At 45.7% G+C, this 21,021-nt stretch overlaps 1 protein-coding gene across 1 annotated transcript in view; it reads right to left on the bottom strand.

The window, feature by feature from the left end:
• LOC104849951 (cadherin-related family member 3) overlaps window positions 1-14,312 on the bottom strand; it is a 54,263-nt gene extending 39,951 nt beyond the window's left edge. Inside the window, exons 1-4 of the mRNA XM_033757019.1 lie at window positions 14,226-14,312; window positions 13,836-14,000; window positions 8,604-8,775; window positions 6,521-6,609 (exon numbers count right to left, since the gene is read on the bottom strand). Coding sequence (XP_033612910.1) covers window positions 6,521-6,609; window positions 8,604-8,775; window positions 13,836-14,000; window positions 14,226-14,312 — 513 coding nt within the window. The remainder of the gene's footprint in view (window positions 1-6,520; window positions 6,610-8,603; window positions 8,776-13,835; window positions 14,001-14,225) is intronic.
• Between the last annotated feature and the right edge of the window lie 6,709 nt (window positions 14,313-21,021).

The following is a 21,021-nucleotide window of genomic DNA, read 5'->3' on the forward strand; positions in this document are numbered from 1 at the left end:
CCCCCCCTCCTCCTCCTCATCTTATTTTGTACTAGGGATCAAACTCTGGTCCTTTGTGCTTGCAAGGCAGGCGGTGGAACCACTAAGCTAAATCCCTTGCCCTAAGTGATCTTTCTTGAGCAGATGTCCCAGGGCCTCTCTTCTCAAATGAAAGGTTTATACTTTTGCATCCTTGAGCCTGCAGCAGGTGGGGTCTTGAAGTTCCTGGCATGCCCTCAAGGGATCTTTCTTGTTTCTGTGCAAAGTACTTTGTTTCCTTCTGATGGTGCTACTGTCCCCAGAAGTCACATCTCCTTTGGCCTGAACTTTACACATGATTCCTTTTGGTCCAAAATTTATTTTTTTCAATTTTTTCTGCTTTGCCTTTTGTCCCAGGTCTCACTATAAATTTGGATTAAAGGAATCAGCAGTACCAATGCCACTGCCTGACTGTTGTTGAGCTGTCTTGAAATCTTCCCTTCTAGATCAGTTAGTTCACTGCCCTCAAACTCAGTCTCCTGCAAAGTCTCAGGACAGAGGGGAAATGTAGGCAATTCTTTTCTCCTAGACTATAAGACACATAGTCTCCAGTCCAACAGCCAATGGAGTGCTTATTCCCATTGTTGGGACCCAATTCCTGATACCCACAACCTAACAGAGGAGAGGTTTGATTTATCTCCCTGTTTGAGGGATTCAGTACATGACCAGTAGGCTCTAAGGCAGAAAACTTATGGCAGAAGGGCAAAGTGGAATAAAGCTCATTAGTTCATGGCAGTTAAAAACAAAGCACTACAGCAGAACCAAAAGGGGAAAAGTGAGGATCCAGACATAGACCCTGTGATCACACCTCCATGACCCACCCAGACACACCCAGAAGTGTCACCCACTTCTCCAGGGCAGATCCCAAAGCTAATGAAGTTGACATTTCACCCTAACCACCAGAGATGGCAAATCCCCAACCAGCCTGGGCCACTTAACAAGACCTCACAAAATGAAAATTGTTTAAAAATGGTCTGGTTAAGTAGCTCAGTGGTTCTCCATTTGCCTAATATGCATAGCCTCTGGGTTTCATACTCAGTACTGAAAAAACAAAAACAAAAAGGCAGGCACAAAAAGATTAATACTACATGATCTCATCCATATACAGAATCTACAAAAGTTTATCTCATAGAAGTTTAAAATAGAATAACAGTTACCAGAGGGAGGATATAAAAATGCAAGAAGTGAAAAATGCTGATCAATGTGTATTAAGTGAGTTAGATGGGAGCAAGAAGTTCTGATGTAATATCGTGCCGCAGAGTCACTGTAGACAACAATAATGTACTGTACACTTCAAGAAGCTAGAAGAAGGGGTTTGGCTCAGTGGTTCTGCCACCTGCCTGGCAAGCACAGGGCCTGAGTTCAATCCTCCATACCTGCACCGAAAATAAATAATTTTTTTTAAAAAAGAAGCTAGAAGAACCCTTTGGCTTTGGACTTCAGAGGGTCTATCCAAGTATCTCCAATAGCAGCTCTTCCCTGAACTGTTCTAGACCCTTCCTTCACATTCTGCGTCCTGGTGGTTTTGCAGTTAAACTTTCTTACTCCAACAATTCCTGGGATAGAGCATGTTAGCTGGGCCTAAGCCGCCCAGGGCTTAGTCTGTCCTGCCCCTCTGATGGGTACGGGCTAGTCTGTGAACTAGCTCAAGCCACAGAGATGCCTTGAGATCCTGGAAAGGAAGCATCCATGGTTTGCTTCTGCTACTGGCTTTTATTATTTTTTTTCTTTTTATTGAGTGTATTGGTAATTAGTAGTGCTACTGGCTTTTAAAAGGCAAACTCCTGGCATTGGTTTCTTTCCCAAGAATATACATAGACAGAAGTTCATGGGTCCTATAATAAACCTCACCCTGCTCCATCACGTGAACCCAGATTCACCTGGAAGAAAACCCTACTCGCTCTCCCTGAGCTGATCAATTATTGCTACCTCAGTCACCCTGGCAACAGATTTTCCCTCACCTTCAACCACAGGGTCCACTATAGTTTCTGGATAGCTAAAGCTCACAAAAAAAGAAACAAACTCCTATTTATTATTTCTGCCTGCAAAATATGCACAGAAATGATGTAACCTAATACTTCCAACAGCTGAGTAGATTTGACCTATTTGATGTGTGTTTTTCCCCACCTGTGAAATTGACAGAACCTGAGAACATAGGTGCTACTGAAAGGATATAGGCTTCTTTTCCAAAATTATTACATTTTAAAATCCATTAAGGGCACAATTACCACTCTAAATTGTGAGAAAAATTTACATATTCTGGTTTCTAATGCAGTAGACTCATCTTTTCCTCCTCTTTAATGTTTGTTTTACAGCTGAGTTATAAAATAGGAATATGTAATTAAAATACTCAGGCCCATAATTATAAGCTCTACTGCAGGATAATTGTTGAGTCCTTTGATGGTTCCATCACTAATTATGCCCTTTAGAATTTCCAAATATCACGTTCCCATAAAAATCTGATCATTGTCAGCCTTCAGTCAATATACTTGACTGAAGAGAAAATACTGTTTATTTCCATGTCTAATCTGTGGTCTGCAGTGAGTCATTACACTGATTTCACCAAAGAGGGAAAAACAATGATACCATAGAGGTAGGTTTATAGCTATCATTAAATGGTATACCTTTTCCTCTTTCAATGCCTACCACAAAACTTTCAGAAAGTACCCCTTGTCTGGAACCTTGAAAAATCTCTCCAACAAGTTCTTAAATGTTGATTCAGTGATTACTTCCTAATGTCTAAGGCCCAAATGAAAACAGAAGTGAAGTTAATAGAATCCCTCCATATATTTAGAGACATATGTTCTGAGATTTGTTACTAACTTCAGGCTATCTGAATTAGCCATTTTCTTTCGAACTGGAGAGATTAAATTTTATTTCATGAAAATGGCCCTATCACATTCCTAGCCTCCCCCTACCTACCTCTCTCCCCACTGCCACACATGCTGCTTGTCTTAAAAGCTTGGGCCTGTGTTCCAAAGGGACTCTTTCCATAGTCACTCTAAGGCACAACACATTACTGTGAAAGGTACCTTTTAGGTTCAGCAGAGCTGAACTGAGACAGTGTATTCAGACTTCCAAGCTGACATCTGGTGTAAATTCCCCTAGAGGTCAGTAAACTATGGTGGGGAGGGATTTGTGATAAGGGTGGGAGTGGTTTCCAGAGCTGGGGTCAAAGACCCAGAGAGACGTCTGACTTCCACAGGGAGGAGTGGCTTCAACAGCCATTGCCTGTCACCAGGAAGTCCCTCTGCAGGGCAGGAAAGGAGGCCTCTTCTGTCTATTGGTATCTTGGTCTTGGTCATCCCAAGATGAAATCAAGACCCTGCTGGCCCGCCCTTAGCAGCTCACCTCCACATTTGTTGGAAAATAATGTAGTGCCTTCAGCTTTCCCTGTCTCCATGTTAACATGATGCTTCTCCATCTCTTTGCTTTTAGCCTATGTGAGTTTTTACATTGATAGTAGGTTTGCTCAGACAACATAAATGTATGAGCCTTTTTAAAAACCCACTCTGACAATCTCTGTCTTTGAATTGATGCACTCAGACACTTGTATTAATCGGACTAATATCTAACATGGTTGTAACAGTTTCCCATTTGTTGCATTTACTTCTTTTTTTCTTCTTTTCTGTTTTAATTGTGCATTTTAACATTATTCTACTATATTTGCCTTTTTAGCAAATCAATTATATATCTTTATTAAAAATTTCTCAAAGTTTCCAATACAAACTTTAATTAATCTAAGGGCAGCTTCAAATTAATTATAGCACTTTGCATGTAATATAGATACCTGAAAACAGAATATTCCCTATTCCTCTCTCTTGTCACTTACGATATTGCTATCTTTACAAGAGTGGATAAATATCAATACAATTATAATGGATCTTTCAAGTTCAGTAGCATTTGTTTTATAAAGTTGCCAATATTTGGTGCATATATGTTTAAAATTGTTATCTCTTCCTGTTGTCTATTGAACTGTTCCCTTAACCAATATGTAGTGAACTTTTCTGTCTCCTGATTAGTTTTGGTTTGAAATCCACTTTGCTGAAATTAGAATAGCTACTTCTGCTCTTTTCTGGGCTCCTGTTGCATGGAATACTCTTCCATTCTTTGATTTGCTAGCCCACACTCAGCCTCCAGCACTGTGTAAAACTTCCTGCCAGACTACAGCTCCAACAGCTGCTACCCCAGATAAGCAGAAAGCAGTTGGAACACTGAATTCACTTGTCTCTCCAGATCTGGGGTGGGAGTCTGCCCTGATGAGTTCAAGCAAACCTGCTGGTTTTCCTTTGGTTCACTTTCCTTTCTGGTCAGGATAAGAAGTGCCACTTTTTCCATGGTTCAGAACACCCCCTGTACCATAGTGTCAGATGTCCTTAACCTGTACCACAGCAATAGTAATAGAGCACAGACATCCCAAGGCCTTGTTTTTTGGTGCACCTGGGTATGGATCAAATCCAACCACATTACATTAACATTTATTCTATGGGCAATGTCCACACCTGAAATTTCCTCTTCCATCAGTTTAACACCCCCGGGAACATGTTACATTTTATCAGTTTTAGAATGGATTTACATGCAAGTAAATTCTACCCTGTAGCATTCTACTCTGTGGAATGCTAGTAAAATACTACTTGAAGTACTAATTGATGATACCTTTTTAAAGTGCTATGGAAAAATAATTAGAACAAACTTGATTAAACAAAAAAGTGTCTTTTAGACAATTCCAGACAGCATTTTCTGTGTCAATTACTATAAATTCAAAAGAGATATGTTGACATCTTTTCCAAAAGTCATTCGATCATAAGTCTTTCACTGTTTTCATGGATCCCTTGGTGGAACTTGATTTTATGAAGCACCGTTTGTGAATGTTTGGTATATTGGTATAATCATCATCATATGTGGGGCTCCAAAATGGTGCCAGTCTCTTCCCTATATTACAACCAATATTTATCTGAGATGATGCAAAGCTACACATAAAGGTGGTTTCCCAGGAATAGTTCTTGAATAACACATCTGTTCTAAGCTATTGTGTCAGAAGATGTGAGTAGGTGTGTGTCTAAATACAGATTTCCACAATCCATGTCACTATCTCTGGCCCAGGAACAAATTCTCTTTTGAGAAAAGTATAGGGCCAGGCACAGAAGCATTTAATCTGCGTGCGCAAGCAACGGCAGTCCATCATTTGAATGAATTACTTGCACGGATTGGCTAGTAAGTCATTCTGATTGCATGTTAGAGCCACAGCGAAATCCTGCTGAACTGTCACGTGTTTTCCACCCTGAAATGTCAACACTGTGGGTGAGCTGCCACAGCCAGTACTAAGGAAGCAACTGCAATATGACATCTGATTCTTGTGTGGCTGCAGTAGTTCAGTGCTGGATTTAGTGCTATAATCTAGCACGTGTTGACGTGGAGCAATATGCATGATTAGGTGGTTTAATTGCATGCTGTAAAGGAAGCTGTGACCTTTCCAGTCCCATCCTGGCTGCGGCATTGTGCTACTGGGAGGGGAAGAAGGAGACGAACATGTGGGGGAGCTTGACAACCGCACTGTTCCCTTGTGTAATTATTCAAGTGCATTCAGTAATTTTGAAAACCATGGAGAAGGGGCTCAGATATTAGTGGCCATCTACTGCTGAAAGAAAATTTTATAAGACTCAGATTGCTTTGAGCAACGATCCAACATCGCCAGTCACTTGTAGATGCTGAGTAGGCAGCATCAACATGAACAAATCTCCCATTTTATCTCATTTAATACTGTATTGAGAAAGCAATACAGTATTAAAAATTTAAAACATGCTATTCTTGCCAATCAATCCACTAGTAAAAAGAAAAAAAAAAAGTAGCTTAAGAATGCCGTAACTATTCCATCTGGCATCAAACATTGAAGTAAGACAAATCCTGCCATTTGCAAGATGTCTTACATTTTGAAGACTGCTTTCTTGTTATGGTGTTCAATTATACATAGTAAGAGAAAGCAATGAGAGAGAAGACAAAGGAGGTGTCATCTCCCCGTTAGAGCAGCGAAGCAGATGGCATGTTGAGTGATTTGCTCCCGGAAAGTGAAGACTTGGCCCCAGACTCTTGGCCCCAGCCCCGCGGCTGCATCCCCTCTGGAGCTCTACGTGGTCTGACAATGAGATCGAGAGCTTTGAAGCGCACACGGATTCAGCCTGAAAGCTGGCTTGTTCCTCTGCGGTGTGTGCAGCCAGATCCCAGAGAATGAATCGAAATGGCTTGGCATCTTCTGTTACACGTTACCTAAGGACTGGGCCAGGCCCGCCTGCGCGGAACGGAATGTACAGGAAGGGACCAACTACCCAAACAACCCAGACCGCAATTATTTTCACCTGAAAAGTCCTGGTAGTTGAGGCACAAGTAAGTTTGCAACCTGAATGGTGCTATGAGGGACTCGAACGTTGCTGAGGCTTTAGATTTCATTGCAATCACACATAAAACCACCAGCCATGGGCATTCTCTGTTCCAAAACCTAAGTTACCTCCACAGCAGCACCCTCAGGGTCCTTGGCCGCTGTCCTGTAGATGGCTGTGCCCAGAGCAGTGTCCTCTAGGATGTAAATCTCAACAGCTGCCAGGAAACATAATAGATGTGGCTGAGTTTTGCCACTGTCAAACCCAAAATTCCCTCATCCAATCCTGTACTTTACATAAAACTTAAAGCATTATATTTGCTCAGTACTGATGTTTTTATAGAATGATTCCCACTATGTCAATAATAACAACAGCTGGGCGTGGTGGCGCACGCCTGTAATCCCAGCACTCGGGAGGCTGAGGCAGGAGGATCGCTGTGAGTTCGAGACCAGCCTGGGCTACATACTGAGGTCGGTCTCAACTACACAGTGAGACCCTGTCTCAAAAAAACAAAACAAAACAAAACAACAACAACAACAAAATAATAATAATAATAATAATAATAATGGCTGGGGATTTAGCTCAGTGGTTCAGGCCATCTGCTTTGCAAGGCAAGGACCTGAGTTCGATCCCCAGTACCAAAAAAAACCCCAAAATAATAATAATAATAGGTACCATTTATTAAGTGTTTATTACACATCAGCCATAGAGGAAAGAGATTTATAAATAGTAACAACACTGACATGGCTTCTCTTACATGAGAAGCCTCAAGTATAGATGAAAATAAGAAATGAATGACAGGAGAAGGAGACAGATGGTGTGGAGATGGGAGGGGTCTGGAGACGGACGAAACAGGAGGGAGAAAGTAAAAGGTATCAAGGCGCAACACGAGTATGCACCAGCCTCCCACAAGGAATATGTTTATGATGCATCCTAAACATAGCGTAATAAAAAGAGGAGGAAACAAATTATTTTTCAATATTTTGGAAAAAAAAAATTGAACATTTTTGAGTGTTTAATTCCTAAGCCCAAAACATGACTGGTGGCTTTATTATTATTATTTCTCTTTTGCTGAGCTTGACAAACAGGCTTGAGGTTATCTGCCTAATATATTAATACTTCGGATTATTACATTAATATTTGTCTTCTTAAATTTGCCCTGTTCCCGTAGGCTTCGGGGTACAGGGCTTTCAACCCGGAGCTTCACACATGCCCAACACAGCCTCTCCCAGGGGCCACTCCAGAGCTCTGAATGTTTTAGAGATGGTGGGAATTTCAAGCTTGCTAATTTGCCAGTCACCCACCCTTCAGGGGAACAGCGACACGGGACAGGATGGGCCTCACGAGCTGACCGTGCCTGCACACGCCACTTGCCAAGGTAACGGTGTTTCCGGGGTGCTCCGGGGCCCGCATGGACTGGGGCCACAAGCTCGTGGGCACCAAGCACGCTGTTTCAGAAGTCAGAGGATGATCTGACCTTGGGTTTTCCCAAGGCTGTCACCTGCTTAGGGAAGGGAAAGGAGGGAACTGCACTTAATGAGCACCTACTGTATGGGTCATGCTCGACACTGTGACACACGTCAGGTAATGAAAACAGAACTAACATCTCAGTTTAGCCAGTGAAGGGACTGAGACTCACACAGGGAAGGTAACCCACCCCGCTTGGTGGCCAACCTTAGCATCCGAACCTCAGCTGTTTGTGTCTATAACAGATCACTTGGACCATCATGTATTACATATTAAATAGAGACAGCGATTTCAAAAGTTAACAGGCAGAGAAAGAGATACACACTTGATTAAAAAGGAGAGCAATTAAAGGATCATCCCTGATGTCATGAAGCTTCTAGTTTAATGACCTGGACATACTGTGAAGTAATCATACCAATAAAAGAATGACCTTAGTGCTCTGTCGTCAACCAAATGAATGGATAGTTTTCAACACCAAGCGAGTCACCTCATTTTTCTGAGTCTGCTATCTATCACATAAGAATCGGAGTCGAGTACACTCGCAGGGCTGTGAACATTGAATAAAGGAATCCATTTACAGCTCTCAGGACAGTGGCTCGTGCCCACTAGGGCCCTGCCAAGAGTTTACTCCTGCTGCTGCTGTTAGCAATTCTCCACACAGCCACGCAGGCACACAGGACACAGAGCCTGTGCCTACACATGTGCCCCTGCAGGCTTCTCCCTTCAAGAAAAGACCCTTGGTACCTTGGTCTCCCTGGGCAAGGGATCCAGTGAAGGCAGGTGGTTCATTCACATCTGCAATTTGAATTGAAACAGTCTGTGATGCTGTGGCCCCTTGGTTGTCTTTGGCATAGATTATCAGGGAATATAGTGCCACCGTCTCGAAGTCCAGTTTGGGTACTCCAGTGGTGAATAACTACATTTAAAAAAGAAGGTGGAATAATAGAGCAAATGACTGGCTTCAAAAGGATACATGGGATATTTGTGATCTATAATTTTAAATATCAATTGGCATTCTATTTGTCTTTTGAAATAGAGTCTCAGTCCATGGCTCAGGCCGGTGTTGAATTTCCATGCTTAATCAAGCTTCCCGCCTCAACCCCCCCACCAAAAGTCTGGGTCAAGAGGTGCACATCACCACAGCCAGCTTCAGTCAATATTTTTTAAAAGGCATCAAAATCTTGCCCTTAAAATGTGGGAACAAAGTGGTCTGATTTATTAAAAACTTCTATGAGCAAAGAATTCGCTTGTGTCGGTCAAATGGTTTCCCTTCCATCCTTCCCACCTTCCCATGATTCTTCCTAGTAACAAAGTTAACTATTTGTCAAGTCTCTCCTACGTTTCATTACCTCATAGATTACCCTGAGGATTTTACACGCATCTCCTTCTATCCTTGAGGTTGCAAAGTAAGTATGTGATCAGATGCATTTGATAGGTGCAGAAACTGAGACTTGTAGGTGTTTAGCAGCTTGGCTAAGTTCCCTCAGGTAGAACTGTAATGGGTCTGGGCTCCACCTGACTTCATCTGGGTTTCCCCCAAACTCCGTGTGTTTGGAAGGCTATTGGATCATGGGGGTGCTATGCTCCTGGTGCACTAGTTCACTGGTGGGTTTGTAGCTGGTTTCCTGTGAGGAGATGAGACTGGTTGGAAGCAGGTCACTGGTCGTGTAACCTAGAAGGAAACACCCCGCACCTGGCTCCTCCCTTCTCCTTCTGCTTCCTGGCTGCCATGATGTCAACAGCTGTCCTCTCCCAAGCCCTTCTACCAGGCCATCTCTGCCTGGAGCTGGCTGACCGTGGACTGAATCCGCTGAAACCATGAGCTGAAATAAACCTCTCCTCCTCTAAGTCATGAGTGTCAGGAATTCTGTCTCAGTGACGAGAAAGCTGACTAATACAATGTTCACGTTCTTACACATGAGTCTAAGCTATCTGGAACCCAGAATGGTTGAACAGATGGGATGAGAGTCCCTCTTGTCCCTCGCCTGTTCAGTCACCCTCACGTCCTATTGCAGTTTTCCTTCTTGGTTTTCACACTGGCTTTTGAATTTCTCTGTTGGTCTGAGACCCCATTAGTTGAGCATCAAGAGATCTGGGTGACCCCTCTAGTGTCAAATGCCTACAAGACTGCCTGTGGCCCTTCAGGTCTCTGATTTGTTTTTCTTAATCCATATATGAAAGCTTTGAAAGTTCCATCACTGATGTCCTTTCCATGTCTTGCCTGACGTACATGGGTTAGGGAAGGCTTATTTCTAAACATTTCTTAATTGTGAACTACTAGAAAAGAAAGATTTTATTGAGTAGCAATGCCTGTTGGAAGGGGTAGAATACTTGTCTTTGGACATCCTAGTCCAATCATGCCCAAGTGGTGATGGGAAAGCAATGCTGATGGCTCACATTGTTGAACCAAAGCAACCAAAGTGACTCCATTTTGTCTAACTGCATCCCTTTTGTTAACTAAAGCTTCTTGTCTGTGAGAAACTGCCTGCTGGTTGACCTCATAGAAACATCCCTGATTACAGTTGACATCTGCAATAAAGGGAGAAAAATATGTTCTGAGAAACGAAATGTACCCTAATGGGATTCCCACCCACTAACTGCTATTCTGCTTTTTTGACACGAGCTTTGCTTTCCCGCCAAGTTCCTGTTTCCCGCCAAGAAGTTCCCGCTCACAGCCCTATAAAAACCCCTGAGTTTAGAAGCCTGGCACCTTTCTCTCCGAGCAGAGTCAGGTCCCTGCTGGCATAAATAAAATTTTGTCTTTCTAGACTTGCATTTTCTTGTCTGGTCAATGTAACAACATTTCTTAAACATTTGCTATGTGGCAACTGCGAGCATCTAATATTAATTACATCATTTAGCCCTAAAATAGTACAACTAATAATATTAGTACACCCATTTTACAAGCAAAGAAATAGAAGTTTAGAAAAATCATGCAGCAGGAAACAGGCCAGGTGGAAATCCAGACATCTAAACTCATGCTCTTAACTACCCTGCTGCATGGATGCCTTTGGAGCACCAACTCTTGGAACCCCACAAACCTCACAGTAACAAGAGCTAACGTTGCCTGGATCACCCCCTTGGTAACACGCACTGCTCTCAGTTCCCCAGGGAATCATCCAGACAATCTCATGGGAGAGGTCTTCATCCCTACTTCACAGAGCAGGAGACTGAAGTTTAGAGTCTATAAAATAGTAGGAGATTCCTGCTGCAGGAGGAAGCAGAACCTGGGCCTGACCTTCCACTCCCGGAACCCTTTCATGGACCAGCGCTATTGCTGAGAGCCACAGGAAGGCACTGTCACGATTCCACGAGAACTCAGCAGAGCATGACATGTGCTGCCTGCTCTTTCCTGAACAGCCTGGACGAGGCCTCACGCTCACCCCACAGAGCAAATGCTGCTGTCCCTCTGCGCTGCTGCTGAAGGAACAGCAAGGTAACACAGCTGGCGAGTAACGCAGTTGAGATGTGAAGTCATCTTCCTGACCCTGTGCTTTCTTCTTTTCTTGACACCCTGATGATCTCTGACCAGTCATTTAACACCCACAGCCGGATTTTAAAGATGTCCGTGTTTCCCAAGCTCCAGCAAGATAGGATTGTCCTTGGGGAACTCCTTATCCAAAAAGCTCAGCCCTAGCAGCCTTCCCTTTCATGTGGATGCCTCTGCCCTGGGCCCTTCACAGGCTCAGCAGCTATCTCCTGCTGCTTCCTGACGCCTTACGCAACACCTGGCTTCCATTAGCCTGCCAGTATTTATTAAACAATGAAATGTCTTCTTTACACTTCGGCTGGAACAAGACAGGAAGGTGATTCGAGTCCCTCAAGTTGATGCCACCGCCCCCCATCCAGGGAGCAGGACTGGTGCACAAGAAGGGTAGCTGGGTCCACTGCCTACACAGCCCCCTCACCTTGCTCCATTACCAGGAGCAGTTTGGAGGTTTCCTAGCCGGAGTGTGCCCCACCCCACTCCCATTGATTTAGTTACCTAATCAGTTCACTTCAAGTTCTGTCATTGTGTGCTATTGTTTCTCCAGGAGAGCAGTTTGGTGTTTGTTAGGTATGGACTTTGTTTGCCTGTCCAGCCACCTTCTCTAAGCTCAGCCAGTATCTTGCAAACCAAACAAGGATATATGTGGCAAAGAAACAAGTTCAACAAAGGCTAATGATATGCTACCCCCAGCAGAACAGCTCGGAGCAGCATATGCACCCTATTTACCGCAAGTCACAGAAACAGATACTAACTCATTTCATTCAGCCTTTATCTACACGTATGTTTCCGTGCTGTGAAACTGTTTCATAGTTTAACAGTTTCTAATGCTATCTAGATCTGGTCTTTGATACAGTTGTAGTACCATGGCTACATCTTCTTTTTTAACGATATCTAATCTGGCTACAATACTGCTAAGTAATCGGACTCTATTTGTTCTAGAGAGTTCTGCATGCTAACCAGTCGGTGTGGACTAAACATCGGGACGTCGCTTTGCATACCTGACCTCACAGCATGTTTTCATCAGCCACTGAGTAAGGCAACATTACTGTTGTTAATCTCACTACACAGAAAAGAAAACCAAAGCACGGAAAGTCAAGTAATTTACCAAGGTCACGTTGCCACTAACTGTAGGAGCTATGATTGGAGACTGAGCTTGTCAGACTCCCAAACCTCTCCTTAGAAGAGTCACACTCTCTGCCATCCAATCATAAAAATAATGAGTAAAACTACTGAACACTCAGATGCCTTTTGCTGCCACTTAAACTAATGAGGAACTAGTATGAGGTAGCATTTGACACCAAACTGAAGCAGGAAGCAAATGCAAAAGCCTGGCGACCCCAGGTTGAGGAGGTCATCCAGCAGCATCACGACAGACCTGCCGGCACCTCCACGGCCTGCTCCCTAATGAGCTGGACTGATGCTCTGAAAATATACGCAAATCGCGTCCCTTTTCTACAGAGCTCCTCAGTGGTTTATTGGGTATGAGAGAATTTAATGTCCCCAGTTCTTGGCCCCTTCCTATAGTCATGTCCTTTGCCACGTGTCTTTCCATTTCCTTCTACTAACAGTAGGGTGTATTTCTCTGTCCCCTGGCTCAGCCTGTGACTTGCATCAGCCCGAGGTATACGAGCAGAGCCTGCAAGTGGGCTGAGCTGACCTTCACTCGCCTCCCTCTGTCCAGAGGAGAAAGTGCTTCCCCTGGCCAGTGTCCCCAGGAGCGTGAGAGGGACAGACAAGAAAGGCCCAGACCCAACTGCAGCTGGAGCCAAACAGGCAAGAAAGCCTAACCCGCGTGTGACTTGCAGCTCAACATGGTGGCTCCTTGCCCTGGTGGCCCAGGGGAGTAACACAGAGGGGCCAAGTGAACGCTATGTGTTAGTGGGTTTCACGTTGAGGAGCCCTGAACTAAGAACCCGAATCTCTTACAATGAACAATAATCCTGCCTGAACTTGGCCCTGGCGGGAACAGTGAGCTCCTCCTCCAACACCGGTCTCACTGATCACTCAGTCCCTTCTTCTCCTCGGCTTGTTCTTTCTCTCTGGAGGGCCTTTGCACATCTGTTCCTTTCACCTGGAGTGTTTTCTCCTACCTCTGCTTGATTCCTACCCACTATGCCGATTGCTTTTCACATAGCTCTTCCTCTGGGACCCTAACTAGGTCCTCTTTAGGGGCTGTCAAAGGCCTGCAGGCTGTGTTTCCTGGCTCTCCTCATGTTTAGGTGTTATACTTGTGCATGGGCTTACTTGATTAACATGTATCTGTAGACAGCAAAGGGCATGTGGGCAAGGCACTGCTCTGCACTTGATAGCCAAACCCTCGACACAGTCCTGTAAAATAAACAGATTCTGGTGGTGCCGCAGATTTTTAATTTAACACACTGTAGGATCCCAGTGAATGCTGCATCCAGAAGAAGGAAGGGGAGGTAAGCGTCTCATCCCGAGCTCCCGGGGCAGCAAAGGAAGATGCTGTGTGCCTGCATACTCACGTCCCACAGATGTGTGGACCCACGAGACAGCGCGAACGGATGGACCACAGGGTTTGCGTTGAGGATCACGGGATCTCCAACCAGAGAAGCGTGAGGTGAGAGTACCACGCGGATCGCGGCCACCCGCACATGCACAGAGGCATTCTCCAGGACAGGGTTGGCATTCTCAATGGAAAAATTGAGAAATGCTAGAACATCTTAAAGGAAGCACAAAAGTTTGCTTTTTTAAAATGTGGATTTCTGCATGGCTTCCCTTTCTCATTTTTGTACCACGAAGGAAGCGCACAATAAATGTTTGGCTCGTTTGTACTAAAGTCTCAAAATTAAAATCCGTTGAAGTGTCTCGGTAGGGTCATCAAGATCTGAGACTTATTCCGCTCGCAAGCTGACGAGCCAGGCTGCGGGAACTTCATGGACACACAGGAAACGTGTGGCCTCTGGGTCAGGGACAAAGGACTTTCCCGCTGGCGGCTCCATGCCCCCGTCCCTTGCCCTGGTGCCCAGGCCCCATGAGGGCAACGGGAAGGCCTGTTGGGTACAGTGCTTGTCCTGTGTTTGTCTGTAAACCATACTCAAAGAACTCTGAACATAGACAACCTGAATCTTTTAAAATTTTGCTGACCTTTTCCCTGCAAAGAGAAAATAATTTTAATATCCTATGTGTTCAATACAACATCCTCTGCACCAGAGGGGGACGGCAGCTCTATTCTGCCACGCTAACATCTCTGGAGGCGTAGTCCACATCACGGCCCACACTCCGCAAAAGGGAGAGAGACCAGCGATGTCTCCCCTGAGGGCGGCTCTGCTTTTCTTTTTCTTTCTTTCTTTCATTTTTGCCTGTTTGTTTGATTATTTGTTCGTTTTGCTTTTGTTCTGTTTCAAGGTTTTCGGACTATGCAGCCAATCCCCCATCCCCTCCGTGCACCCCAACATGTTCCCTAGGCGTCCAGTCCTCTGCCTGGAGCACAGCTGGGCCTGCGCAGAGGTCCATCCCAGAAGCAAGGAAGTGACGCCCCGGAGGCTGCCCAGTGGCCTCAAGCAATGTCCGGTGAACATGGCAACTTCCTCAGAGCGGGAGTCACTGAGATGAGCTTCCACACGGATTTCCGGGGTCCACAGTGAAACTGTTAACATGATTCACTTTCTTGCCCTCTCATCCCCTGCTGCTGTTTGCTGGAATCACAACCCAGATAAACTACACAGTCCTGAACCCTTCTCTTGGGATTGCCTTCTGGGAGAATACAAATTAAGGGGATGTGATGGAGTCCTATTTTTGCAGTACACAGCAAAATATAAACAATATTGCCATGGTCAGCTAAGAGAGGAGCACGGGGAAGTCAAACAGCTCTGTTAACTCAGGTTGACCCTGGACTCCGGAAAGGCCTCTGACCCTTCCAGGCCTGAGCTCCTCCCTTCTCTGCCTCTTCTCTCCACAGCCCCCTCTTCCCGTGCTCCGTTTCACTTTTCCTTTCTGTTTCTCTGGCCAGCATACGTAGTTTATAAAACACTTTCCTTTTTCCAACTCTACCCACCCTGGAGATGCCACTTGAGAATCTCTTCCTTCAGAAAGGCTTCCCAGCGCCGCCTGATCAACTTGGCTTTCCGGGTTCCCACGGCACCGCATCAGGCTCTGCCAGCATTTCCTCTGACTCCCCAAGAACCACACGCTCGAACCGCAAGGGTGGGGCTTATTTAATTACTGAACAGGAGCGCGTCCTACATACTTGTTAAATGAATAGTAATACCGATGACGACCACTGGTGGGACATTCTTTCACGTGGATGTTTTCATTTAATCCTCACGTTTCCTATGGGGCAAGGGTGATGGGGGTACCCCGGTGACTTCCACTGCACAACTGAGAAAAGCTGATCAACAGCAGGGCCAGGATCAGAAGCAGAACTCCTGGCCGGACCCAGGCCACCGGTTCTTCAATGAGTCCGGCGGCTCAATGGTTCATAATAAATTTCTTTGGCATAGAACTCGGAAAACGTCAAAACTGGCAAAGCCCCTTCCCTGCTGACAGCGGCAGCTTTGTGGATGAAGGAGAGGACCCACAGCAGGAATGGGATTCGGATCGAGCAGACCTGACTCAAATCCCAGTTCCATTTATTACTCACGGCCCGGCCGCCTGGGAGGGCAGCTCGCCCTCTCTGAGTCAGAAGTCAGCCCTCAAATGCTGAGGAGCCTCCTGGGCTGCCTCCTCCTAGTGCTCAGACATCGCTTACTCAGTCCCCCCTTGGTGGACGTATATGACATGTGGTCCAAACATACGGTGAACGTTTAATTTTTAAATGTACTGCAGTAAAAGTTACATTGCTTTCAGTCCCCCTCAAATACCCCTTCTCTTATCCCATCTTTCTTGCATTTTCTGAAAGTCCTCTTTCATGAGTGTTTTTGGTCGGGTTGTCCTGGCTGCCTCAATGCCTTGAATCAGTTTAAAACATTTACCTTTTATGGTCATTTTGACTTTGAGGAAGAACCAGAAGGGGCACAGTGCCAGATCCCGTGCTTTTATGAGCTTGCCATTCCCCCATACGGTGCTCAGCAGCAGAGTTCGCCATAAACTTTATCGCACCTCAAGAGACAGTGGCCAGAAGTGCTTCAGAAAGCAGCAGGAACAATGGGATAAGTGTGGTCAGAGTGAGGGGAGTGTTTTCAGGGATTCATGGCAATGTGTCTTTTGCTGTAATAAAACTGTTTTAATTTAAGCATTCGTCATGTATTTTATCACACCTCATACACTGCTCCTAGCTTTTGTTATTACAGATATAGCTGCACGCATTCTGCATCACCGTGCATTTCTTGGGAAGGCCTTCCGGAGACGGAATGCTCGTCCTGGGTCTGCAGATGCCCGATGCTGGTAGAAGGATCCTTGCCCTTTCAAGAGCTGGCCCCAACTCCATTCATTCTGTAGCTTAGAAAACATTTTGATAGCAATGAGACTTTCCAGTGAGCTACTGCCATGGAAAGCTTGGCCATTTCAGACATCAACACTAAGAAGAGAATAGTAACAGACAAACTAGTAGACCACACTTACCATGGCAAAACTGTGCAACATGAGTCCGTTGTTAGAAATACTCACCCGGGGCAGCAACCAACACCAAACACAAAGGTATTAAGGGCATGATGGACGTGAAAGCCCCTTGCCCAGCAGAGCTGCTTTCTTTCCGGTTCTTGCTCCACTGACTTCTCAGGAGCTCACAGTTGTGGTGGGGAAGATTCTCTGCGAAACATCCAGTCTCTAGGCAACATGCACACTTCCTGCTGAGAAATCTGTAAAGCGATACCTTTGCTCTAAAGGGTAAGAAGCCCAGCAAGGAGAACAGCTTGAGCCAGGTGATAAGGGCCCGGTTCAAACTCCTGGATGCAAAGTTCTCCCAAATCCGTGTTCCCTCAGGAACCTGTCAGCATGGGAGACTCCTTCATTTTCAAGAGCGCTCAGTTTAACAGCAACTCCAGTTCACAGAAATGCAGTGTCCTGCCCTGGTCTAGGTGTTTATCACACCCAGGTTTGGAGTCAAAATCCAGAATCTCCATTTACCACGCTTGCACAGGACATGCAGGCTGCTAGGGGAGAGGAGAAGGCACTAGATTAAAGACAGATGCAAAGGCAATCTTGTAATTAACTGGCTGAGACCCAGCTGAATGTCACTGAGTCCCTTTAAATTAAAACTTGGGTGGGGTAGCTTTAGGACCTCGGACGGGAAAGATGGGGCTGCATGGAGAGTTAACATCAAAACACCTCTGGAGACGGCAAATTGGCAATCCGTAAGCTAACTGTGGCCTACAAAGCGTATTTTATATGCACAGGGGCATCTTTAAAAATTCGAAGCTAAGTAGCATTGGATGGGCCCTGTACTCTACGGTCTGCCAGAGTTCCCACCCCTCCCCGGACGCCTGCTGCTCCTCACTCTCTCACTCTGTTCCCTTCCTACGGGGGAGGGTTCTTGTCTGCAATCCCCCACCTAGAGATTTCAGTCCATTGTTCCCCATAGGAGTCAGCTGTTGTTACAGTCAGGGTCACGCCACCTCTGTGCTCGGTAGGAGGGCAATATTGCCAACAAGGAAAACAGTGTTCGGGCCCAGTCTGCCCTGCTCCACTGCATTTTAGGCTCTGCAGAGGGACTTTTAAAGTGTGCTGGGGGAAGGAGAAGACCTTCAGGCGTCTTAGGTGGGCGCCTTACTTCGGTAAGCCTTCATGCCTTCATGACAGCCCATCACCTCTTCTGCGATTACTGTGCTGCCTGCCGCCACTTCGAGTCTCCCTCTCTGCTCGCTCACGTCCCTTTTCCTTTCAGCCTTGCATGTCCTACGTGTGCGTCCGCACGCGTGGAGCTCACTGCTCCTCAACGTCACGGTCCTCTTCTGGTCTGAGCACCTACCTAAAGACTTGGTCGGAGCCGCACGTCCTCCTCCCCGAAATACTTTCCAAGCAGCTATTTAAAAACGGAAGCATAATCCTCTCCTTTGTTGCCTATGTCCCTGCCACACTGGTCTTCCTCCTTTCCGACACGCCTGGTTCACAGCCACCTCTGAACTTTGCTCCTACAGCTCTTGACCTTTGGAATACCTCTTTGCCTCCAAGAGCTTAGCAGGGTTGGTCTTCTTTTCCACATTAAGTGTCCCGTCTCAAATGTCATCTCTTGAACAGACCTTTCTTGGTCACTTGGGCCACTCCTGATTGCTTTGTATCATTTTCCTAATTTTTTCATAGCTCCAGTGCCAAATCTGGGTCCTCTACTAGAACTGTCATTCATGGGCAAGGATGCTAGTCACTTTCCTCACTGCTGGATCCCACTGCCCAGAATAAATATGCGTGTACCAGCTCTTTTAAAACCCTCACTAAGTTCTCATTGCTCTGAAGATCAAGACTAAAACTTCAGTTTGGCTGGCAGGACTCAGCAGTGTTGGCCTTCTCTTTGCGCCTGGCACCTCAGCTCTCTGACACTTTTCAAAGACCTCTTCCAGCTCGGGCCTTGGTCCTTCCTAGTCCATCTGGTGTACAGCACAGTGTCCATGAGACTGACTTTCCACGCTGGGCTGGGCCCAGTGACCTCAGCAGGCAGCCTTCCCGATGCCCCTGCTAGCGTTGCCTCTAACCCTTGCCCTTTATCATCCTCTTTTATTTTCTCTGTGGCGTTTAACAGTTGAGAGAATGAATGTTTTCATTTCCTTGTTGGTTATCAGCCTCTCTCAGTGTGTGTTAAGTAGAGGGGTCAGAGGCTGTGTGTGATGTTCGCTGAGTGGCCTTGGTGTCTACGGAGTGCCTGGCAACCACAAGGCATTCAAATATTTGAATACTGGAAGCATAAAACACCCTGGGAGACAGCAGTTACCATTCCTGTTTTAGAAATGAGAAAATGAGGTCCCAGAAGGCTTTGTCATCTGCCCAAAGACCAACAGCGTATGAGTGGTAAAGCTATTACTCGAATTCAGACCCAGATCAACATTATTCTGAGCCCTAATTACCCACACCCTCTTCTTCTAGCTGCGCCACATGCTTCAGGGGTCTTCTGGGACCTACACGTGTTTCCAAAGAAGTCTCAGCAGCCAATGTTTCAGCCTGTTACAGACGGTAAACACACAAGGACATGCATTCAGAGACATGTGCAAGCACAGGCATGAATAAAGACCAACTCTCTTCCTAGCATAAAAGGACTCACACGCAATCAGATAGCTGCCTGAACACAGTAGCATTAAGACAGGCAATTTTCACGTTTGGAGGCTACAACTATAATCTAGCGGACACGGTCTTCCTTTGGCCTGTGGTGAAAGAAAATGCTCATTCATTCTTTCTTTCAAACACCCAGGAATTCCAACAGATGAGGAAAAACAGACCATGTAGTAGTGGCAGCCCGTTTGGTCAAAGCGTATCAGGTATGCGTGTTATACTATCTCTCAAAATCATCTGCACCTGTTCTCTTGGGATGCTTCCTCAGTTCTGGGTCTCATTTCTTGTTGAAGCAGAATTTTTATTTCATTTGAATCTCACTATAAAGCTGTGGCTTGGGACCCAAGATGAGGAAGCATTCCCATGTAGGATTGGTGAGTGGACTAAAGCCTCAGTTCTTGGGCTAGAATGTGAACCTGGGTATATTCCCAAACTCACCCCTTTAGTTCCTCAATGTTATATGCTTTATTCTTGGCTTTTGGGAGTGGGGATTGAACCCAGATCTCATGCAGACTAAGTACGAGTCTACTGTTGTGCTACTCTCCAACCCCTTGATCATTTGAAAGCTCTTTCCCCAGGCATCGGGATGCATAAGGCCCCACTACTCATAGTGCGGTTTCCCAACCCAGCATCAGCACCACCACCGTGGAGTTTGCTAGACATGTAAATCCTTGGACCCATCCCAAGTGATCTGTGTGGGCATCTGCATTTTAAAGAAAATCCAGGTAATTCTTCTGCATGTCAAAGTCTGAGGAGCACAATCCAGATCACCGATGAAGACAAACACAGAAAGCAGAGAGTTTTCCTTCTTAAGCGCCCAGTCAGGCTGAGACAGCGCCAGGGAGATGGGAAGAAAATCTTGGTGTCTGCTGCCACCTTGAGGTGAAACTCCCACCCGGCGGAATTCGCTCCTTTCCGTGTAATAGATGCAGAGGGACTGGCCAGGCCAGATTCTCAACCTTTTCAGCATTGGGCTTTAAGAGACACCTGAAAAATTCCAGTACTTAATGGAACACCCCTTGGAGTGCACAGCAGCAACTGGCCTCTTTCTGTGGGTGTCCTGTGCGTCACACAGCATTCCCCAGCCCCCCCTGACAGACACTGGGAAGCAACAGATCATTGGTCTTGCTGTAGGTTCTTTCCCCTTTGGACTTCAAACGTGTGCATCTGAGTGTGACTGTCAATTAGCGCGCGATTCTTTTTTTTAATCGTTGCTCCAAATGGCGTTGGTTTACATGGTCACATCCCCACTTCTGCATAGCCGTATCCAAGAATCTATGAAGTATTCCACAGTGTGCTGTGGAATTTCCCACTGCTCTGTCAAATGCATCACTGGTGACCCCTTTGAAGTTGGAACATGGCCAGTCCCATAAAAGGTGCCTCTAACACCTGTGAGGGAACAAGGGGGAGATTCCAAAATTTTCCTACACACTGCACACTCTGAACATCCTAGAACTTGACAGTGCCCTGAGCCACTGGGTGATGCTCTTGGAAATTTTTAAGCTAAAGAGTTAG

The sequence above is a fragment of the Fukomys damarensis genome, unplaced genomic scaffold, assembly GCF_012274545.1.
Source record: "Fukomys damarensis isolate Sample0158 unplaced genomic scaffold, DMR_v1.0_HiC HiC_scaffold_28, whole genome shotgun sequence".
Lineage (NCBI taxonomy): Eukaryota > Metazoa > Chordata > Mammalia > Rodentia > Bathyergidae > Fukomys > Fukomys damarensis.